Here is a 23,413-nt window from a genome sequence, read left to right as displayed (position 1 = left end):
GAATAAGAATGAGTGCATTGTAGTGAAATGGAAACACACAGATTACAGTATGAGTTGCAGTAAAAACTGGTCGAGTCCTTTTGGAAAGCATTTTGAACATACATATTAATAATTATAACACTTTTCATACCTTTTGATCCTCACATCTCAAATATTCATTGCAGAGTTTCTTATATGAGTGAAAAAAAAGGAAGCCACCTAAATGTCCAAAAGTTAAATGAACTATGGTATGTTGTTTAAAAGAACAATTTTTTTTCATCATGGAGATAAAATCGTAAAGGCTGTGCAGCAATGCTTACAATACATTAGATTAAACATCATAACATGTAATTTCATCTTTACTTTGGCTATAGCATTTAAAAGTCAATGGATGCCTGTGTTCTGAGCCTGCAAATTAATATTTCAGAGAAAAATGGTTTTTGATAGGGTAATCAAATTGATGACGATGTTATCCTTTTTTATTTTCTTTGTTGTTATTTGCTCAAATACATTTTGCCTCAAATGTAAATTAAAGAAGAAAGAGAACACACCCACCCCGACTATGACCTTGTAAAATTTTCTTTATGTGATAAGGGATGTGAGGAAGAGAATGCACCACCCAAAACTTGATGTGGAAAAGAACTTTTCCCTCTGGTAAATTGCTTTTGCAATAGTGCTACTGAGCAGAAATTACATCAAAGCAAGAAGAGCTGAAATTTTATTTATTTATTTATTTATTTATTTATTTATTTATTTTTGTCTTTTTGCCATTTCTTGGGCTGCTCCTGTGGCATATGGAAGTTTCCAGGCTAGGGGTCGAATTGGAGCTGTAGCCGCCGGCCTATGCCAGAGCCGCAGCAACGTGGGATCCGAGCCACGTCTGTGACCTACACCACAGCTCACAGCAACGCTGGATCCTTAACCCACTGAGCAAGGGCAGGGATCGAACCTGCAACCTCATGGTTCCTGGTCGGATTCATTAACCACTGAGCCACAACGGGAACTCCAAGAAGAGCTGAAATTAAGTAGAACAGACTAGAGAGAACATTTAATGACTTGGATGCCACTGTCTTGAACCGTTTTGGTCCCTCTATCCTCCGTCTCAGGCTGCCCCTTACCCGCTGTGCTCAGGGAACGCCACTGACCAAGAATGGGTGGGGACTTGTCCTCCCTTCCCCCCACATGTGCCCCACAGCAGCCCTGCTCCCAACACGTGGCCTTCCTGTTTGGTTTGGAGAGAGTTATTTTATATTTCTGTTTTCTGTGTGCTTACCCTTAGATTGTTTTCCTGCTCCAGATTCTTAGAGAATAAACAGCTTACCCATGGGAGGTAAATTAGCTCTTTCTGAAAGTCTCAAAGTGGCATGAATCTAAATGCTGCAAATATTGGCAGAGTGCGTTATTATTGGCAAAGCACGTGTATGTGTGCTGCCCAGGAGCAGCCCAGCAGGCCAGGTAGAGAACCAGCCCTCTGTGGTGTGCGGTGACACACCCTGGTCAGTTCCAGAGTGACAGCCCCAAGTTAGCCCTCCCCCTCCAGTCGCCACTCTCCTCAGAGGACTGGGGTAGTGTCCCAGGAGAGATCAGCCTTGCTTCCAGAAGACAGAAGTCCTCCTTCAGAGGCACATTTGTTCTTGTAAACCATAGTTTTGATTGGTGAGATAAGCTCGTGTTTCACCCCGTTCTTTTTTTAAATGTTTACTTTTGGGTGTGAGTCCTTCCCGTTAAATCTAAAACCATTTAAAATTCAAAACAGAAAAAATGCATGAAGTCAGCTTCCAGGATAAGGAGAAGGAACATCTGACCCGGCTGCAGGATGCTGAGGAAATGAAGGTGTGTACACCGCTCCTTCCAGGAGCCCAGGCCACATCTGTATATCCTTGATCTAGGAAAATCCGCCTCCTTTAGAGCCTTGGGTGGCAGGGTAGGAGGGAGTGGGCAGGACCAGGGTGGGGTATCAGAGCCGCACAGAGTATGGCCTGGCTTATAAATGAGACTGAGGCGGAGGTGTCTAGAACCCCTGAGTCCCCTGTAAGCCGTAGTTATGTTGCATCAGTACATTTCTCGTCCCTGTTCATGACCAAGAGGGAGAAAGCACGCTTTCCAGTCTTGCGTGGGCCACGTGCACAAGTTCCACAAAAACGTTTGCACCCTCTCCCCATTTGAATGAAAAAAAGCAGCTCTCCCTTCTGCCTTTTTATTTTATTCTATTTTTTAGTTTTTGTCTTATTAGGGCTGTACCCATGGCATATGGAAGTTTCCAGGCCAGGGGTTGAATAGGAGCTACAGCTGCCAGCCTATGCCACAGCCACAGTAATGCCAGATCAGAAGCATGCATATGACCTACACCACAGCTCACTGCAATGCTGGATACTTAACCCACTGAGCGTGGCCAGGGATTGAACCTGCATCCTCATGGATACTAGTCGAGTTCTTAACCTGCTGAGCCACAATGGGAACTCCTGCTTCTACCTTTTTAAAGACGCCCCAAATTCAAAGTATCATCTTAAAAGTAGAGCTCTTTTTTTCTTTTTTCTTTAGGGCCACACCTGGGGCATATAGAAGTTCCTAGGCTAGTGGTCAGATTGGAGTTGCAGCTGCCAGTCTACACCACAGCCACAGCAATGCAGGATCTGAGCCTGTCTGTGACCGACACCATAGCTCACCACAACTCCATATCCTTAACCCAGTGAGTGAGGCCAGGGATGAAACCCATGTCCTTATGGGTACTAGTTGTGTTTGTTACTGCTGAGCCACAACCGGAACTCTTAGAGATCTTTAATTTTGGTAATGTTGCAAACAGAAAAGGAAATGCGGGAAAGATGATTAAGGAAATAAGATTTTAAGGTGAATACAATGAGATAGGAGAAAATGTAGAACTTTTGATTAGTTTTAGGTAAACCCAAGCCCCGTGTGGGTGCCCTGACATTAAAGCAGTACCATGAATGACGCTGCCCTAGCCCACAGGATAACCCTGCCTTGCCTTGCGGGCCTCTCCTGGGCTCACGTCACTTTGGTGGAAAGATTTCTTTGAACATCTTAAATCTGTGCAGTGGTCTGGGCAGGGATGAGGCATTTTGCAGGTGAGGAAGTGTGACTCACACAGGTTCCATGGTTTGTCTGAGGTCACCTAGGTGGGAAGAGGTCCATGCCCTCTGACTGACCTGGCAAGAGAAGCCACATGTGTGGCTCAGATGAGGCATAGAAGTTCAGAGGAAAACCTTTTACTTGAGGAGTGGGCTAATTTGCTCCTAGGGCCCACCTATTTTTATACCAGATCCTTGAGTTTTGTTGTCCCAGCAAAGCACAGTGGGTTCTAGGGGCCCTGGTTTGGGGACCTGACAGCTGAGGGCTATGGGCCAGGAGGTAGCCATCCAGGGCTTGTCACAGAGCAGGCTGAGAGCCAACATGCCTGACATATTTCTCCCCACCTGGGTTGCAGAAGGCACTGGAACAACAGATGGAGAGCCACCGGGAAGCTCATCAGAAGCAGCTGTCCAGACTCCGAGATGAGATCGAGGAGAAGCAGAAAATCATCGATGAGATTCGGGAGTGAGTTGGTCCTGGGGGCTCTCAGGAGTGGGGGCGGGCCTGGCCCCTGGGCCAGACTGGAGGGACATGGCTTCTACGTCTCCGTCGTTGCCACCCTGTGGACTCTGGGCTCTGCCCTGGTGCCTCAGTGAGCTGGATGTGATTCTGCCAAGTCTGCCTTCCCATCTGGAGCCAAATTTTCAGGGTCTCCGTTGGGCAGGTGGCAGGCAGGCCCAGCTGCCCTGCCCAGTCCCCATGGAGCAGGGCACACTGGTGACTCAGCTGGGCAGACATGTGCCCCAGTGGGTGGGGATGCCGTTCCTTTGAGAGTGTGGAAGAAAAGACTCTGAATTGGCCCTGACTCAGGGGTCCAGATAGGTTAATAAATACTCCAGAAAAGACAGCTCCTGGTGCCTCCTCACCCCAACACATATGTCCTCACTGCACAACCTGAAGCCACCTGGTCACATGCACACACACTTCTTAGGGACCCATACTGCTGTGTGTCTGTCTGTGTTCGAGGGCATCGTTGCAGCTGGTCTCTGGTGACACTCCCTCAAGGCCATTGTCCTGTCCTGTCTTGAGGAGCCCTCTGCTCCATAATTATCCCTCCCCACCTCTCTCTCACCTTCCCGTCTCATTGTCACAAGTCCCCATCCTGGGAGGAGCCTTCAGGATCCTCTCCTCCGGGTACTTAACATTTTCTTGCAGAGTCCCTTGGTAGTCTTTGAACCTCTTTGCAAAACAGTGTGTTTAAATGTCCCAAATAAAAGACATAGGAAAACAGACAACCAATTATTTCGAAATACAGTTCCATCCAGTGACACCCTTCTCTCCTGACCCCCCCACCCCCCACCCCAACCTGGTCTAGACTAAAGGTTCCCTCCTCTCTGTTTCTACAGATGAAGAAACAGATTTCTATATGGGAAGCAAGGTTAAATGATTTACTTAGAGTCCCACTGCTAAACAGGAATCTAACTGGAGTGGGAGTTTGAATTCCCCAGACTATATTGATCCAAACCTCTTTTCGGTGTCTATGAGCTGCTTGCACAGCACATTTGCATTTTAAAAGCAAAAGTGTAAATGACGTGAGGGGTTCTGTGCACAGTCTACTAGGAAAGCACGTAGCACCTCTCCCTTCTTCTGGCGCCCCATGCTCCGGCTCATGTTGTGCCTTCCTTCCCCTTTAAGTGTGCCTTGTATTGGCTCTTCTGCTGAATCACCCTCCAAAATGTTCAGCTGGAAGCGGAGGGGAGGGAGGGAGGGAAGGTGAGAGGGATGGAGGGTCTGGTCTGTGCATGAGTTGGCAAGGCAGGGGGAGTTTCCTTGGCCTATGCCTTTCATACGGCCTCTGGGTTTTCCTTCCAATAGTGCATAATCTGTTCCTCTGCTGTAATGTAGGCGTAGCCATAGGAAAGGTTACACAAGGACTTGGGCTAATATAAATGGTGACCAAATGCCCCCAACCAGATGGCAAGTTTCTTTTTTGCAGCAGCCCCTGGACTTTCTGTTTTCTCTCTCAGTTACCTAGATCCACCCGCCACCCCACCCCCCACCCCCATAACTTCACAGAGCAGAACTGTCCCTGTGTCAGCCAGGATTTGAATTTAGCAGATGCTTGCAGAACATCGGACCAGAGAGGAAGAAGGGAAAGTCAGAATGGCCAAATAAGGTCCCGGGAGTGGCTACATGCCATCTGTGGTGCAGACGAAGCAGAATTCTTCTGACTAGGCTCCTTTTTTCTGTTTTAAAATATCGACCCCTTTTCCCATCTCATTATTTTCCCTCCCAAAGCTTTTGCACAAGCCAACTATAAATACATTCTTAAAGCCTTATGTTTCATGCCTCTTAGATGTTCCCAGAAATTAGTTTTCACTTGGGCAGGGAGGAAGCTGTGAAGTTATTCTCTGATCCCTCAAAATCCTCCAGAATTGCTGCCTTTATTGCACAGAACTAATGGGTTTGGAATAGAACCCCATCTTTAGCAGCATGACTCAGAAATTTCAGGCTGATGTGGAATGTATTGCTTTTTCCTCTCCATTTCAGTTTGAATCAGAAACTGCAACTGGAACAGGAGAAGCTCAGTTCTGATTATAATAAGCTGAAAATAGAGGACCAAGAGAGAGAGATGAAACTGGAAAAGCTCTTGTGAGTGCATTATAAATACTTCCTCTATTTTCTCTTATCCCCACACAGTCTTAACCGGTCTACTTTGATGATTCAGATATCCAAATATTCATTTTAGCTCGGGCCAGTTTAAAAACAGACCATGGCCGTTTTTGTGAGTTGGTTTGTTTTGTTGATTTATCTGCAGGTGCACATGGTATCTGTGAGAATCTCTGATGCCCCTTTGGTGGTTCACGATTGCTTTCTGTTTTTTAGATTGCTCAATGATAAAAGGGAACAAGCCAGAGAGGACCTCAAAGGGCTAGAAGAGACAGTGGTATGTTGACATATTTCCCACCTCATTTTAGTCTCAAAAGATCGGAGTAGTTTATATTCCTTTGAATTTGTTTATTCTGAAATTTTGTCTGTGCATGCCTTTCTTGAATATCATTTTAAACATGAAACTTCCTATGGAAACGTGAAGGTTGTAGAATGCACTCCCCAACTCTTGACAGCGTGATTAACCATCATTCCATCCATCCATCCATCTATCTATCCATCCATCCATCTATCCATCCATCCATCCATCCATCCATCCATCCATCCACCCACCCACCCACCCATATACCCATCCATCCATCCATCCTTAGGACTGTAACTCTGGAGCCCCAACTGAGATTTAAACTCAGATCAAGACCTGCAGTTTTACAGCCTTTGTATGCTCTGGCTTACTTCCATTCAACAGTCAATGGATATTTATTGACCACCTGCTAAGGGCTGACATTCTTTTATGTGCTTGGGTTGCATCAATACACAGCAGAGAGAAGATGGTGGTCCTTGTGAAGCTGTCCTTCACCTGGGGGAGCCAGACAATGCACAATAGGAAGTAAATCATGACCTGTATTAGATGGTTATAGAAAGTGTGGAGGGTGGTGTTTGGGGGCGGCCCCAGGAGGAGGTGACATTTGAGCTGGAAAGAGGGAGCCATAAGGATGTCTGAGGCGGAGACTTCCAGGAGAGGCAAAAGCATGGCTCAAGGCCCCAAGGTGAGCCCACGCCTGGCATGTTGGCATGCATCAGGGAAGCCAGTGTGTCTGTGGCCTAGAGCAGGAGAGAGGCAGGAGGTAGGCACAGAGAGGCCAAGACAAGAGGGCCTGCTGGCCAGGTGGGGCCTTGACACCTGCAAGGTTGGGTCAGAGGAGTGACAGATCCACTACCATTGGAAGAAGGGCTCACCATTGGAGATCCTGTTTGGTTTTCTCAGTTCTGCATCTGAATTCATTGGTTTTCTCTCTTCTGGTCCACTTCTGTTTCAATTGCCCTGCTGCCTGGCTCTGAGGGCTCTCAAGAGCCCACGAAAGTGCCACACAGCCTGCGTTTGAAGGCAGACATCCTATCAATGATGCTCAAGTTGGTGAAAACATGTTTGGCCCTTTCACATGAAATGACAACCCAGAGAAACTGTTGTTTAGATACAGTGATACATTTAGGTTCCCTTCATACATTATGTGACTTTGTGTGGGCTGAGCCTGTCAGCAAGAACTCAGTGACCTCAGATTGGAGGCAAGTGGTTGATCAGGGCTGGGCCTGAGGCTGCACCTGGCCTCTGGGCCTGTGTGAGCTGCTCAAAGCCAGGTAGGGACATGGAGGGCACAAGCCATTCAGGACAGAGGAAGGGTGACTGTTCAGAGGAAGTCAGGCCTTTGACGCCTGGCAAAGAAGACAATGGACAGGGCGTCTGGAGGGGAAACAGAGGTGCAGCCATGAAATTGCTTCCTCTTCATCTCTTTTTCTTGGGAAGTGATACCCGTGATCGTAGATAATTATAACCATTCAGAAAAATATAGAATATTAAAATGTGACCATGTTCCCACTAGCCAGAGATCAATATTTCATTTTTTTTTTCTTTTACACATGTGAGCTCTCTCTCACCCAGCATCCTGCCTCTATGACCTCACTCTTCACCTCCCCCACATTTAGGCACCACAACACTCCCTCACACACACATCATGACTCATCACACTCGTGCACAGCCACAGGCCCTCCGTTTCATGTTTTCACGCCTGTGTTCATCTGCACACAGGTCCTTACGCACTCACTCAGCACATTCCCCCATGCTGGCACCCACACTCCCACCAGTGCATCCATATTCTCACTTGCACACTCACGCCTGAGCTCATCCACCCTCACAGTCCTGCTCACTCTCAGCTCACACCTTTACACACCCACTCACACCTCATGTCCCTGTGCACAACCACTCTCACCCAGTACATCCCCCCAGCACCTTCACAGGTGGTCACCCTCCCCTTTGCTTACAATGGAGCACTCACGCTCTTGCTCACCTGCATAGCCTCCCCCGAGTACTCATCCACTCTCACACCCTCCCTCACCTCCACTCACACTCACGGCTCTGTCTTCCAGACTCAAGCTTTCTCTGTCACACTCATGAGATGTGCTTTTGCAGTTCTGAATGTGTTTTAACAACACATTTTCCTCCCTAGCCTCCTCAGATCCACTGCTCCTCCCTCCCCCCCGCCCACCTGCATTCCTGCCCAGCACCCACAGCCTCCCCCCAGGCTCACACACTCACTCCCTCACTGGTGGATGGACTTAGCAACACAGCCTCCGTGTTCCCTCTCTGCTCTCACCCCCCTGTCCACACATGTGCACATACACACACACACACACACACACACACACGTGTTCAGTCCCCAAACTGGAACCCCACAGGCTATTATGTCATTTCAGTCATTTTTTCACTCTGCCTCCCCTCAGAACCCCCTGAGCTGTCAGTGTTCCTCAGAAGCAGGCTCGCTGTCCCGGCTGACCCTTCCTGAGCCGGCCTGAGCTCCAGGCCTGCACTGCCTCCTGGAGTATCTGGACAGGGCCAGGGTGGGGCCTGCTGCCCAGGGATTGGGATTGCTGAAGCCCACTCCAGGGGGCGCTCTTGGGAAAGGCTGACTGGCAGGCAGGGGCGTCTCTGGGCCCCAGGCAGCCATCTGGCTTCAACAGGACACTTTGTGTGGGCTCTTGGGCTGGACCCTCCTCCTACCACCTCTCTGGTCCCACCCTCGCCATCCGCTGGGACAGGAAGCTGAGCCCTGACTTTACACCAAGGTCAGTGGCCTGTGCTGGGAAAGTCTTGAGGGAAAGGAATCAGAGTCGGTGGGGGAATAGTGAACGTGATGAGGAGAGTTTGTTGCCCGAGGAACCAAATGACAGTTGCTTGGGCAAATATGTGCAACTTTTCAACCATTTCCAAGGTCTTGAACTTCCCCTCCTCAACTATTGGTCCAAGTTATCTAAAAACTAACAAAAATGAGGGAAAGTCGCCAAGCTCAGGACTCTGGATTATTTGGAGGTTGGCCCCATGGAAATGCCTGGCCCTTTGACAAGGCATTTGGGTCTTCTCTTCTCCTGTCCCCGTGAGATGGTGGCATTTTTCACTGAAAGTATTTACAGTGATTATAGGTCAATCAGTAATGAAATCCCTGAAGTGAGAGGGAGAGCTGACAGCACAGGGGCCCGGGCCAAGCCCCCTCGGGCAGGGGTGTGAAGCTGCACCCCTACACCTGCCAGTCGGCAGCTCAGCCTTGGATGGGGCACTGCATGCATGGTGTTCAGACCCGCCTGGCCTCCTACAGAAAGTGATTTGCTTCATCTGAGGAAGCAATTGACTTCAGGTGGTTTTTATTTCAACATAGCATTGTGGAACTGGACCCAGTAATAAGACCTTAAATTAACATCAAACCTTTATGTCAAGAAACCCAGTGTTGTCATGGCTTTAGAGCCTGTTTCTTCCTTTTTTCTGTTAGCTTGCATGAGCCACATCCCTTGACATTCTGTGTTAGAGTAGGTCAATTTAGACAAATTGAAGAGTATAAATGCATGTGTATCTCCGTTCTTATGGGGACGTATTTTGAATTTTGAATACCACAGTCATATGTCCTGTGATAAATACATGGTGACTTTCATGGAAAGAAATATTTTGGTTTTCTGATTTTGTTAACAAAAGTCATCAGATTTAACCCAGACCTTTATCACAGCAATCTAATTTCTAAGGGTTCATTAGACAATTCAAAATAAAGAACAAATTGCCCCCAAGTAGTTAATTACACAAAAGTTGTAACAACAATAGGAAACAATAAAAGCCTAATGAAATGACTGTCAAAGATGATGCCTCAGTAAACTAGTATGCGCTAATATTTATTGAATACTTACTATGTGCCAGAAACTGTAAGAGTTTTACAAGGGTCATCTTATTTTATCTTGACAACAACAGCTATCAGGCAACTGCTACTTTTGTCCTCAGGTTACAAATAAGGAAGCTGAGGCACAAGAATGGCTAGCTAAGTTGCCCAGGATCCCCCAGGTGGAAAGCCCACCAACTGTCTCAGCTATGGGCTCAGCAAATTTTTATGAGAAAACTTGAATTTTTGTGGTTGAGAGGGAAAAGGAGGTTCTATGTAAAACAAAGCAAAGGAGTGGCTTTGTTCTGGTTTACACTTCCTTGTTTGAGTTCCCCGTCCTGCACCTTAGGGTGCCCCTGGGAGGACGTCAGGTGGAGGAGGAGGACACCTGTGGTGGGCAGGTCAGAGGATACAGCCTGCACGGTCAGCGTGCAAGACTCGGTGGAGACGTCTGGGTTGATGGTCCGGTGTCAACTGTGTCCTAAATTCAGTGTGTTCCCTCACTTAAGTGATGTTTTAACTATCTTCTCTTGCAGTCTCGAGAGCTACAGACTCTACACAATCTCCGTAAACTCTTCGTCCAGGATCTGACCGCCCGTGTTAAAAAAGTGAGTTCTAGCTTGTGTGAATGAGACCGAGAAGAAAAGTTGTCCAGAAAGAATCATTTTTGGTTGAAACATCACTTGCCAGGGCCAGTTATGCTTAAAAATTAATTACGTCTTGCCAGAGAATGTGATGAAAAGAATGTGCTAGAGGGGGAAAAATACTTGGGAACATTTTTCCATCTGATTTTTCCTTCTTAGTTAAAGGAAGTTATAATCCTTTCCTTGGCCTTTATTTCAAAAGAATACATATTTATCTGGCCGCCGTGTGAAACCCCTGTGAACAATGCAGGGAAAAACCCGGAGGTGTCTCCTCCTGGTGAGTGATGCCAGGAGCCTGGAAAAGTCAGGGGCAGGACCCTCCTATTTGCCTGTTAGGGGCCGTGATGGGCCAGGTCAGAGTGCCTGAAGTTCTCTAATAGCTGGCGTCTGGTATACTCTCTCCAGTAACCATGTGCGTGCTTCTTAGTGTTCTGTCCTGCAGCTGTGGAGATGAGCTCAGAGGTCACATAACCTCCTGAGGTCACCCAGCTGGGGAGAGCCAGAGGTCGGTCTGGAATCCAGGTCTGCGTGGCTTCTGAGTCTGAACTTCTTTGGTCCTTGCGCCACACGCAGTCATCTCAGGGAGTTGCCAAACAGTGAACCCCCAGAACAGCTAGCAGCGGTCTCAGGAGGGAGGAGGGAGAGCTGGAGGCAGTAAGGGGGCTACACTTTAAAGACGTTTGAAAGCAGTGGATGAGGAGCAGTGGGCCCAGAGGTGTAATAGGATGGACAGCAGGTATATTTAAGAGAAGTGGGTGCTAGAGTTCCCTGGTGGCTTAGTGGGTTAAGGATCTGGCATTTTTTCACTGTTGTGGCTCCGGTCACTGCTTGTGTGCACGTTCAATCCCTGACCAGGGAACTTATGCATGCCGCGGGTATGCCCAAAAAACAAAAGAAAATAGTGTGTGCGTGGGGATCTGTGTGAAGGAGCCAAGGAAAAGAGAGAAAATATCTCTATCTCTATCTATATATTTATAGAAGAGGTGATTGGTGGAGTCAGATCTGAGAGGGCAGAATTGACAGCATAGGAAAAGTATTTGGCTTATAAGGGGAAGGGACACATTTTCCTGGAGAGAAGCGGAGAAGCCAAGATGGAGACATTTGTAGGGAAATATATGGCAGTGGCAAGAGATGCATCCACTGACTCTGACCTTTTCAGTTAACTTGGAAGTTCAGCCCTCGATGAGAGGAAAGAAGAGAATGGGGAGCCCACGGAGATAAAAGGAGGCCCAGGCAGCTGTGGGGGGGTTGCTGGGAATGAGTTAAAAGGATGCTGAGCAGTGATGGGGGTGCCCAGCTGAGGGTCAGAGCATAGATTTGCCGTGATGCCTGACAGCATGATTCTAGTGAGTTTGGAGGCCTGGGAATGAAAATAAGGAAAGCAGGTGGCGGGGTGGGGGGAGGGGACAGGAAATCTCAAGGCCTGAGTGGCTATGATCAGGCAGGGAGGTAGTGACCATAATCAAAATAGAAATGACCAGAGAACCCAGACCAGGGAAGAGAGAGAGAGGCCAGAGCCGAGGTGATGGAGACGGAAACCAGAGAGGTTAGGACAAGAAAGGAAATGGCTCAGTCGGAGGTGGAGGTGTTCCAAGGAGGCTGCAGAGCTTCAGCTCAGACTTGGTGAACTTCACACCATAAAACTCTCTAGGAAGGACCTTCTCTTAGACCAGTGGTTCCCAAAGTGTGGTCACCTGGCCAGCAGCACTCGCTCACCTGAGAACTTGCTAGATACACAGATTCTCAGACCCATTCCAGATCTGCTCATTCAGAGACTAGGATGGGGGTCCAGCAATCAGAGTTTTGTTTTGTTTTGTTTTTCTTTTGCTTTTTAGGGCTGCACCCGTGGCATATGGAAGTTCCCAGGCTAGGGGTCAAATTGGAGCTACAGCTGCCAGCCTACACCACAGCCACAGCAATGCAGGATCCAAGCCGCATCTGTGACCTACACTGCAGCTCACGGCAAGGCCAGATCCCTGACCCACTGAGCAAGGCCAGGGATCGAACCCGTGTCCTCGTAGACACTAGAAGGATTCATCTCTGCTGTGCCACAAGGGGAACTCCAGCAATCAGAGTTTTAACAAACCCTCCTCTGGGCTTGAGAACCCTGGATTTAGACTAAGACCAGTTTGAGACATTGCCATCACTTCTCAGAAAGAGAAAAATGATGATCTTTTTGTAGTCAGACGAAGCAAGCATGCTTTGCCATTTTTGGACTCCAGGATGTGTTTATACACGTATTTCACGACTTATCTGGCCACCCAGTGTGGCAGTGCTGGGAGAACGGTGTTCCTATCAATCTCAAGGGCTGATTAATTTGGAGACTTGATCCAGCACAGAACGGCAGATGCTGTGATTAGCCTGAGATGGATTCACTGAGGAATTTCATGGAATTGAAAGCTGAAGGGACAAGCAGAAGCTGTTGGGACTTCCCAGGGGGACCATAGACACCTGCCCACAGCTTGATGACTCGTTGCCTCACTTGTGATGTTTGAAATGAAATTGAGGTCTTAGGTTTATGTTTTCATACTAGTTCTTCTTAATGAGTTTTGGAACACTTCCTTTTGAAAAGAATAGTTTCTTCTTACCTTCCTGCCAGGGAGAGGTATATTTCACAAAGAGAAGTGTATCTAATCCATATCCTTCAAAAGAAGGGCTTTTCCTTTTTTTATCTCACTAAAAAATAACACTAACACTTCTTATGCTTTTGATACCATTCAGGGAAATTGAGAAGACTCTTGAGTCTAACTTTTTAGAACCTCTCTTTATTTTCGCTTTCAGAATAGCCTATAGTAAGATGGGGGATTTTTTTCTAAAGAAAAATCCCCCATCAAGCTTCTGCTTGATGCTGGGGCTGAGGGTGGGCGGTGTGGCGGCCAGTCCCTCTGACCCCTCGGTATTGATGCAGAGCGTGGAGCTGGACAGTGACGATGGAGGAGGAAGTGCCGCCCAGAAGCAGAAAATTTCCTTCCTGGAGAATAACCTAGAGCAGCTCACTAAAGTTCACAAACAGGTAGGAGGGTTTTACCAGCTTCCTTCTGTTTCTCTTTCTCTCCTGGAAAGAAGCACCACTGGATTTAGCCCCGGTGAGAGAAGCTACAGAAGGAAAAGAGCCGTCTGTCACCAGAGAACGTCAGCACTGGAAGGGCCTTTGAACTCTTTCAGTCTTCAGTGACTTCCCTTGGATATAAAATACTTTCTTTAATGGAAGCCGCATATAAGGAACTGACTTAGTCCTTTGGGGTTTGGGGAGTGGGATGTGCGGTCGCGTCTTTTCATCCTGCCTCCCGTCCAAGCTGGGACCCCAGCTGGCCTCAGTGTCTCTCACGACACCTTGGAGGACTCTCTGTGGACCCAAAGCCTCCACTGAATGCAAAGTGATGCCACTGAGCTGGATCAGGCTCCTAATTTTTATGGTTGAGGAAATATACTGAGAGTGGAAGTGACTGGCTTCATCCCACAGGTGGGAGAACTGGGACCAGAAGCAGCCCCCTCTCTGCTCTGTCCCCCTGTTTCTTGAGCATCTTCTAAGGTGCCTGCAACGCCCTGAAGTTTGACTATAGTGACAGAGTGCAACAACCATGTCCAAACCTACCAATAATTTAGGTAGGTTATTTGCCTCCTTTCTGTTTAAAGGCTGGAATGTTCATGACAGTTTTCCCTAAATCCTCAAGCGTTGCAATCTGATAAAAATGGTCCACCTTCCACATGGCCAAGGGGATGTCATTTCTCTTTAAGCTGTTATGTCCTCTTCAACATTACTGATGATGGCATTTTGCCTCAAAGGGAGGAGGACAGATTCAACATGGTTGAAGTCATTCAAGCAAATTGTTGATGAGAAATAGAAAAGCTGAAACTGCTGGGAAACTTGAAATAGAGCTCTGAAATTCATTAATAATTTTATTCATGAATTCAATGAATATTTATTAGAAACCTACTCTCCACTGGGCTCCAGAGCTGGTCCTGGGTGGGGATTCCAGAATAAAGAAGACAAGTGTGGACCCAGCAATAGTCCAGCCTTCATATAGCACTTTCTGATTTTCAAAACTTTTCCTGAGCTCTCCACAATTGTCCTAATATGTAGTATGTAGTTATTATAGTGGTTGAATGACTCACTCCTGGTCAGGTGGCCAGGGAATAACAGAGCTGGCTCTTGAGCCCATTCTTAACCCAGGGCAAGCCTGTCCCTTTTTTTATTTTGCTTTTTAGGGCCTCACCCAGGGCATATGGAGGTTCCTAGTCTAGGGGTCAAATCAGAGCCATAGCTGCCGGCCTGCACCACAGCCGCAGCAACACAGGATCCCTGACCCACTGAGGGAGGCCAGGGATTGAACTCTCATCATGGATAGAACCAGCATCCTCATGGATACTAGTTGGATTCATTTCCACTGGGCTGCGGTGGGAACTCCAAGCCTGCCTGTCCCTTCTTAACTGAGGGTCTTAGGTAATGAAAGAGAGAACAGTAGCCCTCAGTTGCCTGTTAGCCTCTGGATATGTGGGATACAAAACCGTTGCTGGTGTCGACAAAGTGTCCTGCTTGCAAAGAGGCCTTCAGAGGGCTCTAGGACATTCATGCCTTTCACTGAGCGCTTTTGAACTGGCTTCACATTTTTAAATCTTTCACATGCCATTGTGCAGATAGTCAATTTTCTCCCCCAAGCACCCGCTATTTCCCAACTCAAACAAAAAAGAAAGTAAAGCCCACCCAAGCCTGAAAGTTTCCTATGGCTAGAAATGGCTTTTAATTTTTTTTATTTTTTTTATTTTCCCACTGTACAGCAAGGGGGTCAGGTTATCCCTTTTAATTTTATCTTACACTCCTTGCTCACTTCCTTGCACCCCATGAATCCTGTGTTTGGCAAACGGGAGTCTCAGGGTATGGGGGTTTTATTTTCCTTGGGTATTCCCAGAGTTTATGGTGATAGGGACTTTCCAAGCTGATGTATGGGGGAGGGGTGTGTGTGTGCACGCGTGTGTGTGTGTGTGTGTGTGTGTGTGTGTGGTTCTAGCTGCTCTCCTGTCAATTCCTCGGGCCCCCAGGTGGGTCTGCTCCTCCTGCCACCCCGCTTCCTCCCAACCCAGTAACTGCCCCCCTTTCCTTCCGTAGCTCGTCCGGGACAACGCAGACCTGCGCTGTGAGCTGCCCAAACTGGAGAAGCGCCTGCGCGCCACAGCGGAGCGAGTTAAGGCGCTGGAGAGTGCGCTGAAAGAGGCCAAGGAGAATGCCATGCGGGACCGCAAGCGCTACCAGCAGGAGGTGGACCGTATCAAGGAGGCCGTGCGAGCCAAGAACATGGCCAGGAGGGCCCACTCGGCCCAGATTGGTACGTGTGCGCTCACCTGGGTCCTTGATAAAGGGCCAGAGCTGGGAGGTTGCTTGGATGCTCTGGGCAGCCTTCCTGGAGCTTCCCAGTACCCGGTGCCCATCCTGGGAGGATGGGATTCCCGGGCACAGGCTTCCTTATTACACTGAGAGATTACAGGGACATTTTGTGATCTTCAAAGCTATTCAGCTGAGCTGAGAAGCCGACCAACCCTGGCTGCAGGCAAAGGTGTTTGACTGTAAACAGGGGAATACTCTCAGAAATACCAGAATGTAGGGCTTGCTCAGCAAAGCCTGAAGGCCCCTTCTGTTCTGCACCAGGCGGAACCATGAAGGAACTGCGTGCAAGGACAGGTTTGGAAATACCCTGGAGAGAGCCAGGCCTGGCCTCAGTGAGTGAGGTGAGGGGACCTGGATGTCCACCCCTTCAAGACCTAGATTTGCATGCTCCACCCATGCAGAGAGTGAGAGTGTAGCTGGTGGGGCCAACTGTCAGGAGAGAAAGGGAAGGAGAGTAAGGAAAAGGGATTTAAGTATATTCTCGAGAGAGCTTCTCTCTCTCTTTCCCTCTTTTTCTTTCTCTCTTTCTTTCTTTTTCTTTCTTAGTTGAAAGACCTCCAATAACATGTAATATTATTTCTCATCAGATATTGCTGTGCAAATAGATGTTTTGTAAACCAGCAACTTCATGTTTCTCGTTTTAAGATCATACCTTAGATTAGTGGTTCATTGCATTTACTGGATTTTATACCCTTGGAAAATCTGCTGAAAACTCTGGGCCCTTTTCCTGACTCAAAATGCATCAGAGGCAGACTTCTATATCCAGTTTCAGGGAGATGCTATTGGAACCCAAGGGGAACCTATGGATCTGCCTCAGATAAAACAGAGTCCTTTGTTTTCTAATTTTTCTTTTTCTTTCTCTCTCTTTTTTTTTTTTTTTTTTGTATTTTTTGTATTTTTAGAGTCGCACCTGAGGCATATGGAGGTTCCCAGGCTAGGGGTCGAATGAGAGCTACAGCCACAAGCCTAAACCACAGCCACAGCAACTCAGGACCTGGGCATCATCTGAGACCCACACCACAGCTCACGGCAGTGCAGATCCCCAACCCACTGAGCGGGGCCAGGGATTGAACCTGCATCCTCATGGATCTTAGTCGAGTTCATTAACTACTGAGCCACGAAGGGAACTTCTGTTTCTAATTTTTCTTTTCTTTTTTTTTTTTTTTTTATTTTCCCACTGTACAGCAAGGGGGTCAGGTTATCCTTACATGTATACATTGCAATTACAGTTTTTTCCCCCAAATTTTTCTTAAATCAAGATCAAAATAATTGATATATTAAGTCTCTCTGTCCTCTACACACTTGGAGGACATGCTTGGATTAGCTGACTGTACTAATAAGAGGGCAGACCACCTGTCTTCAGAAAGATCTGGTGGTTGATAAGAATTGTCGTGTTGATAAAACTGTGCTTCTTGGTTTTCGTGTGTAACCTGGATGTGTCTGGATTTAGCTGTTTAAGCCCTTTTTGAATGTCTCTTCTCTTTTGCAGCCAAGCCCATCCGCCCTGGACACTACCCGGCATCGTCTCCAACGGCTGTCCATGCCATCCGAGGGGGAGGAGGCGGCTCTTCAAACCCCACTCACCACCAGAAATAAACACGAAGTGAGTCCTTAGCGTCAGGTGTGGCTTCTGTCCGGGGCAGCTCTGGGGCTCTCTGCCCCTGCCTGGCTCTCAGCCATGTGTGCATGGACCTGTGGGGAGGAAGGAATTAAGCTTGACCCCAGGACGGACCCCGGGGGTTCAGGATATTAGGGGCCAGGGTCTACCCTCAACTCCGTCTCGAGCCTCAGGGTCTTCTAACCCAGGCCACCTGGCACCAGGGGCCCTCTGGGGATGGGGAAGGTGTGGCACATGATTCATCAGAGCTTCCTTTTGTCTGTGGGACTCCTGTCTGTAGCTGGCAGCCAGAAGGACATTACCTGTTTGTCAGCTGCTTTTACCCAGAGCAGGCAGACGTGGGTGGTTACTTTAAGTCTCAGGAACTGATTATAAAGAAAGAGCTAGGTAATAGAATATCACATTTTTATAGTTATGACTTGAACTCAGCAAATGGGGTTTTTATGAATTGTGCAAATCAATGTCCAGGTGGGTCCTGACCACTTTTTTCTTTGAGATGATATGAAAATCTCTCTCCCCACAATCCACATGCCTGACATTGCTCTACCAGCACAAAATAAAAAGTGGTGTGTTTCGGAAAAGAGAAGACGGAGAGTGCAAGCCTGCTGCCCTCTACTTGAGATAAAGAGGTTACTGGTTGGGCAGGGCAAGCAGACAGCTAGATGGCCGGAAAAATCTGTTTAGAGAAACTCTGACCAGGAAATGAGAGGAGGGTCTCCAGATGTTGCCCTTGGAGTCTGAGCCCTCACTAAGGAAGCTGTCGTGATCAAGGGCAACTTGGGGGACACAACAGTAATTGCTAAGGCTCAGACTAACACTTCCAAGTAGGAAGCTTGGGGGCTGCACCCAGACAGTGTTCACCTGCTCTGCCCCAGGCAGTGTGCCAAGGAGCAGGGCCAGTGGAGGTAGCCCACGGGCCAGCAGCATGTCCACCACCTGCTGTAGCCTGGAAGGGGTGGATGGGAATGACCTTGGAGGTGGGCCACCCCATCAGATGTGATCTCTGCTTTCAATTAGAAATAAAATTAAATCAGATGTCATCAAAGTGCTTTCGACTGCATGTTATCAGTGTTGGGGTTGACACTTGAAGGGAACCATAGGAGTAACTTGGGCAACTTGGAACAGAAAGCCTAAAACAGTGGTTCTCGGATTTTGGTGGGCATCAGCATCATCGAGCCTTCCTTGACGTAACACAGGGCCTGGGCCTCTGTTTTTTGTTTGTTTGGTTGGTTTTTACCAAGTAACTTTGCTAGCCACCAAATTTTGAGAACTACCAGCCTAAAGTATCCTAGGAGTTCCTGCCGTGGTGCAGTGGATTAAGGAGGATCTGATTGCAGCAGCCTGGGTTGCTGCTGAGGCGCGGGTTCAGTCCCTGGCCTGGTGCAGTGGGTTAAAGGATCTGGCATTGCCACAGCTGTGGTGTAGGTGGCAGCTGCAGGTTGGATTCACTTTCTGGCCCGGGAACTTCCAAATGCCATAGCTGTGGCCATAAAAAATTAAAGTATCCTAAAGTGACTTATATAGGATGGGTGTTTATTTCTCTGTCATGTAAAGGACACTTGAGTGTGGTCTGTCAGTGGCTGGTGAATGAAATCTCTAGTGACAACAGAAAGATAGCCTCTTAAATTTAGATTCACTGTCTTCAGCAGGTACCTTCCTCCTTCAAGGTCACCTAAATGACTCCTGCAATTTTAGCTATTGGTCTATGTGCCATGTTTGGCAAACAGAGAGGAGGCTGAGAAGAGGCAAGAGCAGCTCCCGGTAGAACTGGCTTCCTTTAAGTTGCCTTCCTGGAAGCCCAGTCAACTCTGATGCCTCCATCCCTTTGGCCAGAACTGAGGCACATGGCTTCACAGGAGGCTAAAGGCTGAGGACATCACTGTCCCAAATAAGAGTAGCATTCTTTTGCTGAGGACAAGGAGACAGATGTTAGGGTGGCAGCCAGAACCCCGCATTTATTGCACACCTGATCTGCAGCAGCGCTGTGCTCGATGTAATATCCGCATCAACCCATTTGATAGAAGCAACAGGTGGTGTGTGTGTGTTTGGCTCCCAGCAAGCTCTTAATAAACATACCAGCCCAGGGATTCTGGGATCGGAGCCTGTGCAGTGGAGGGTTCCTCTTCTCAGGCACTCCTGGGAAGGCCTGTCCGGCCCACGTTTTACATAAGGTACATACAGCCACAAGTCGACTGTTCACCGCCTGTAAGTCCACTTCTCACTCTGAAGATCGAAAATCGATAGGTCTGGTGAGACGTTCAAGACCTTCGAAAAAAGACCACCTCACCCATCCTGGCCATTCGTGTCATTCTCTAACTCAGAATGTTATGAGTGGTTTTGATGATTTTATCTGAAATGAAAACCTCCTTCACCCACCTGATTTATTCCCACAACTCCTGTAGCTGAGAGCTTTTCTCACAATGTCACCAAACAAGCAGGTCCCCTGTCCAGGTGTGGGGACAGTGGTGGGGTTGAGGAGCCTGGCTTAGGCCAGGAGCCCTGGGTCAGGTGTCTGGTCTTCTACTTTCTTCAGGTCACATGACCACAGAGTTGTTTCCCTGTCCGTGAAGTGGGGCAGAGCTTTTCCCTGCATCCCTGGCATTGATGCAGGCACTAAATGAGGCCATGCTTCAGAGCTGCTTGGCCCATAGCTAATGCTCAACAAATTGTCAGCTGTTTTGGAGGTTCACAGTGCAGCGCTTGGCACACAGTGGGTGACTGATGAATGCTGGTTTATATTCTCTTTTAATTCTCAGTGTTTTGTTATAAAATGGTTTGCAGTCTCTGTAACAATATTATAACCCCTGAGAAGAGAAGGCCCATGGTCTGGGTATCCTGTTTGGTGCTCTGACCAAATATAAGGGTCTTTACAGATACTATCATTGATTTTTCCAAGTTATGAACAATGTTGACTATTTTTAAGAAAATCATCTTTTTTTAAATCTCCATTGAAAAACACCCAATAATTAAAAGAAAATCATTGGGTGTTTTTCAATGGAGATTTAAAAAAAGATGATAACCAGTGGAGAGAGGGATTATAATTGGAAGTGAGGAAGATGCTGAATCATTAAAAAAAAAATTGGAAATACAGAATTCACTGCGTAGCTAGGATCAAAACCTTTTTGAGATGATCTTTCCTGCTCTTTGGCTTCTTGTTCTGAAGTGTGTCTGTCCTGTCGCAGTGATCTCAACTGCCAACATGTCCTGGCCCTTCTGTTGGAGCCAGAGTGGCACATCATACCTGGGCAGCATCTAAGCACCTTTGGGGTTTCTTTCTGCTGCTTCATTGAGGGATTTACTCACAATGCATCCTTTGGCTTATGCTCAGAGTTTCAGAGCAGCTGAAGATGCCAGCATGTTGAAATCAAAGGAACCCAGGACAATGGCAGTGTTTATCTCATCTCTTTCAAATCCAGGCTGGGGGTGGGTGTGTGTGTTAGGGAGTTGCCTTATCTTTTTCAAACTGCAAAGCTGGACACAGGGCAGTGCAGTGCAGCAAGCTAAGAATGCAGGATATGGGGTTGGGCAGATGTTCATTCCAGGCCTGGCCTTGACTCTGTTCCTAGTGACACCGGGTGAGTTGCTTGATTTCTTTCTGCCTCAGTTTCTTCACCCGCCAAATGGGATCAAGCATTTAGTGCTTGCTCTGTACTTGGTTTAACAATAAATAAGACAAAGGAGGCTCTGTTCTCATGCAGTGACAGGCTCGTTGGTGAGAGACAGACAGCAAATAAAGAAGGTAACTTCAAATAGCAGTAAGTGTTCTGGACGGGACCTCTGGGTCAGGTGTCTGGTCTTCCACTTTCTTTAGGTTACTTAATCACAGAGTTGTTTCCCTGTGTGTGAAATGGGGCAGAGCTTTCCCCTGCATCCCCGGCATTGACACAGGCACCAAATGAGGCCATGCTTCGGAGCTGCTTGGCCCATAGCAAGTGCTCAACAAAATGTCAGCTGTCTTGGAGGTTCGCAGTGCAGTGCTCTGTACTTGGTTTAACAATAAATAAGACAAAGAAGTGTGTCTGACCTGTCGCAATGATCTCAACTGCTGACACATGGAACCTCCATGGGCCGCAGAAATAAGAACAGGTTAATGGAATAGAGATGGAAGACACTTATTTAGAGGAAGGGGTGACATTTGAGCTGAGAACTAGATGATGAGAAATGCTTACCGTGCAGTGACATGGGCTCAGACACTCCCTGGAAGGTGGAGTATGACTGTGGCATGTTTGAGGAACCACGGGAAAGCCGATAAGACTGGGGCACAGAGAACAGGGAGGCCATTCTAGTTAGGATCCTTGGGGAGGGAGATGGGGCCAGATAAATGAGGCCTTGGAGGCCAAGGTGAGCAGTTTCACGTGTAAGCTAAGAGTGGGGGCTTTGGCATGGGAGTGGTGGGACCAGGTTCAAGATTGGGAAAGATCGTCCTAAGCTGGACTCTAGAGTAAGGATAGGGGTGGAGTGAGTTAGAGCAGGGGCTCCCCTGGGGGGCTGTTGCCACTGTAGCCCATATTGCAGTGAGCTGAGGTGGTGGCAGCCAATGCTCAGAGTCAGCCTATTTGAGAGCAGAAGGTAAGGGGAGAGGAGACAGGTGGGTGGGAATCCAAGGTGGTCCCTAGACTGGAGCCCTAGCAACCAGGTCAATATGTTATCTTTTAGCCAAGACTAGGAAAATCGGGCAATGAGCAGGTTTTATGGAAGAGTAGAGTTTGGCTGATCATGAGCTGCCTCTTAGAGGTCCATCCCAGCTTACCCTCCATGCAGTGTATTGAGAAGCCAGTGGGATCCCTGGGCCCGGGAGAAGGCCAGGGCTGAGACTGTAAAGTTATGGCCTGTAGGTTGTACTTAGGACCGTGGGCCTAGAGGAGGTAACCTGGAGGGAAGGTGGGGGGAGGCGGAGGTGGGGGTAGTTAGACCAGCAGGGGCTGGCCACTGGAAAGGTTGGGAAAAGGAGGTGGCCCCAGCAAAGGGGTCTGAAGAGGAGACTGTGAGGTTTGGGGAGGCTAAGCGGAGCCCCAGTTCCTAGGAGGGGCTGGGCAGCTGTGCCAGAGGCCACTCAGAGCTCCAGGAAGATGACCACAGAGACTGACTTTGGTAAAGGCAGAGGGCAGTAATCTAAGCTTCAGTGAGAGCGGAGGAGGGCCCAGAGAGCTTGGGGGTGGGGTGGGGAAGTAGAGCCAGCAACCACGTGCAGCTTGGAGTTTTGTTTGACCAAGCAGAGGGGTGGCCTATGTGGGGATAAGATGGGCTTTGCCTTTCTGTTTTAAGCTGGGAGCAGTTAGAGCTTATTTGTTCCTTGATGGTAATGATCCAGCTGGGAAGGAAATTGATAACTTAGGAGATGTAAGAATCACAGGTAGAGAGTTTTGGCTTCCTGAGAGGGGGTGCAAACCAGAACATAAGTGGAGGTGACACTGCACCTAAGGTTACAGGAAGGTGGAGTGAAAAGTACAGGTGCTGGTATCTGGGGTGTGCAGGGAGATGAAAGGCATCTCATGAAGCTTGTGTTTCTTGCAAGTAAGAAGCAGGTTATCAGCTGAGAGTGTGGAGGGAGGCAGGGTTGCAGGCTGAAGAGAGGTGTGAAATAGGGCCCTTGGCGCTGAGTACTTATTCAAGGCACCTTGTTTAATAGAGACACCTTTTGAGTACTTGTTCAGCAACCTGGTTATGAGGGCCCTGGAGTTTCCTGGATTTCAGCTTTCTTCCCTGGCAGGGCCAGTGGGCGCCGGTTCAAATGTGCCCACCAGATGGCGCCAGTGGGGCATTGCCGAAATGGCTGGTGAAACACTTGGTTGTGGCAGAATTGTCTTGGTTTTTCCTATATGTAGACTGTTATTTCTCAAACTTGAGTAGTAAATAGAGTGCTTTTAAGGAGATAAAATTCTCCCATATTCCCAGTTTATTTAAATTATTTTTATAATATTTAAATATTTGTAGCTTAAAAAGTGTATATACTCTCTCAACT

General features: G+C 48.0%; 1 protein-coding gene across 1 annotated transcript in view; it reads left to right on the top strand.

Annotated features, from left to right (window-relative positions):
• Nucleotides 1-23,413, top strand: part of KIF5C (kinesin family member 5C) — a 171,130-nt gene that overhangs the window by 134,024 nt on the left and 13,693 nt on the right. The window contains exons 18-25 of the mRNA XM_003359416.4: nucleotides 1,736-1,812; nucleotides 3,422-3,531; nucleotides 5,557-5,658; nucleotides 5,893-5,953; nucleotides 10,343-10,414; nucleotides 13,359-13,463; nucleotides 15,558-15,774; nucleotides 17,323-17,436. Coding sequence (XP_003359464.1) covers nucleotides 1,736-1,812; nucleotides 3,422-3,531; nucleotides 5,557-5,658; nucleotides 5,893-5,953; nucleotides 10,343-10,414; nucleotides 13,359-13,463; nucleotides 15,558-15,774; nucleotides 17,323-17,429 — 851 coding nt within the window. The 3' untranslated portion in view covers nucleotides 17,430-17,436. The remainder of the gene's footprint in view (nucleotides 1-1,735; nucleotides 1,813-3,421; nucleotides 3,532-5,556; nucleotides 5,659-5,892; nucleotides 5,954-10,342; nucleotides 10,415-13,358; nucleotides 13,464-15,557; nucleotides 15,775-17,322; nucleotides 17,437-23,413) is intronic.

This window comes from Sus scrofa, chromosome 15, assembly GCF_000003025.6.
Source record: "Sus scrofa isolate TJ Tabasco breed Duroc chromosome 15, Sscrofa11.1, whole genome shotgun sequence".
NCBI lineage: Eukaryota > Metazoa > Chordata > Mammalia > Artiodactyla > Suidae > Sus > Sus scrofa.
This window is presented reverse-complemented; position numbering and strand designations above follow the sequence as displayed.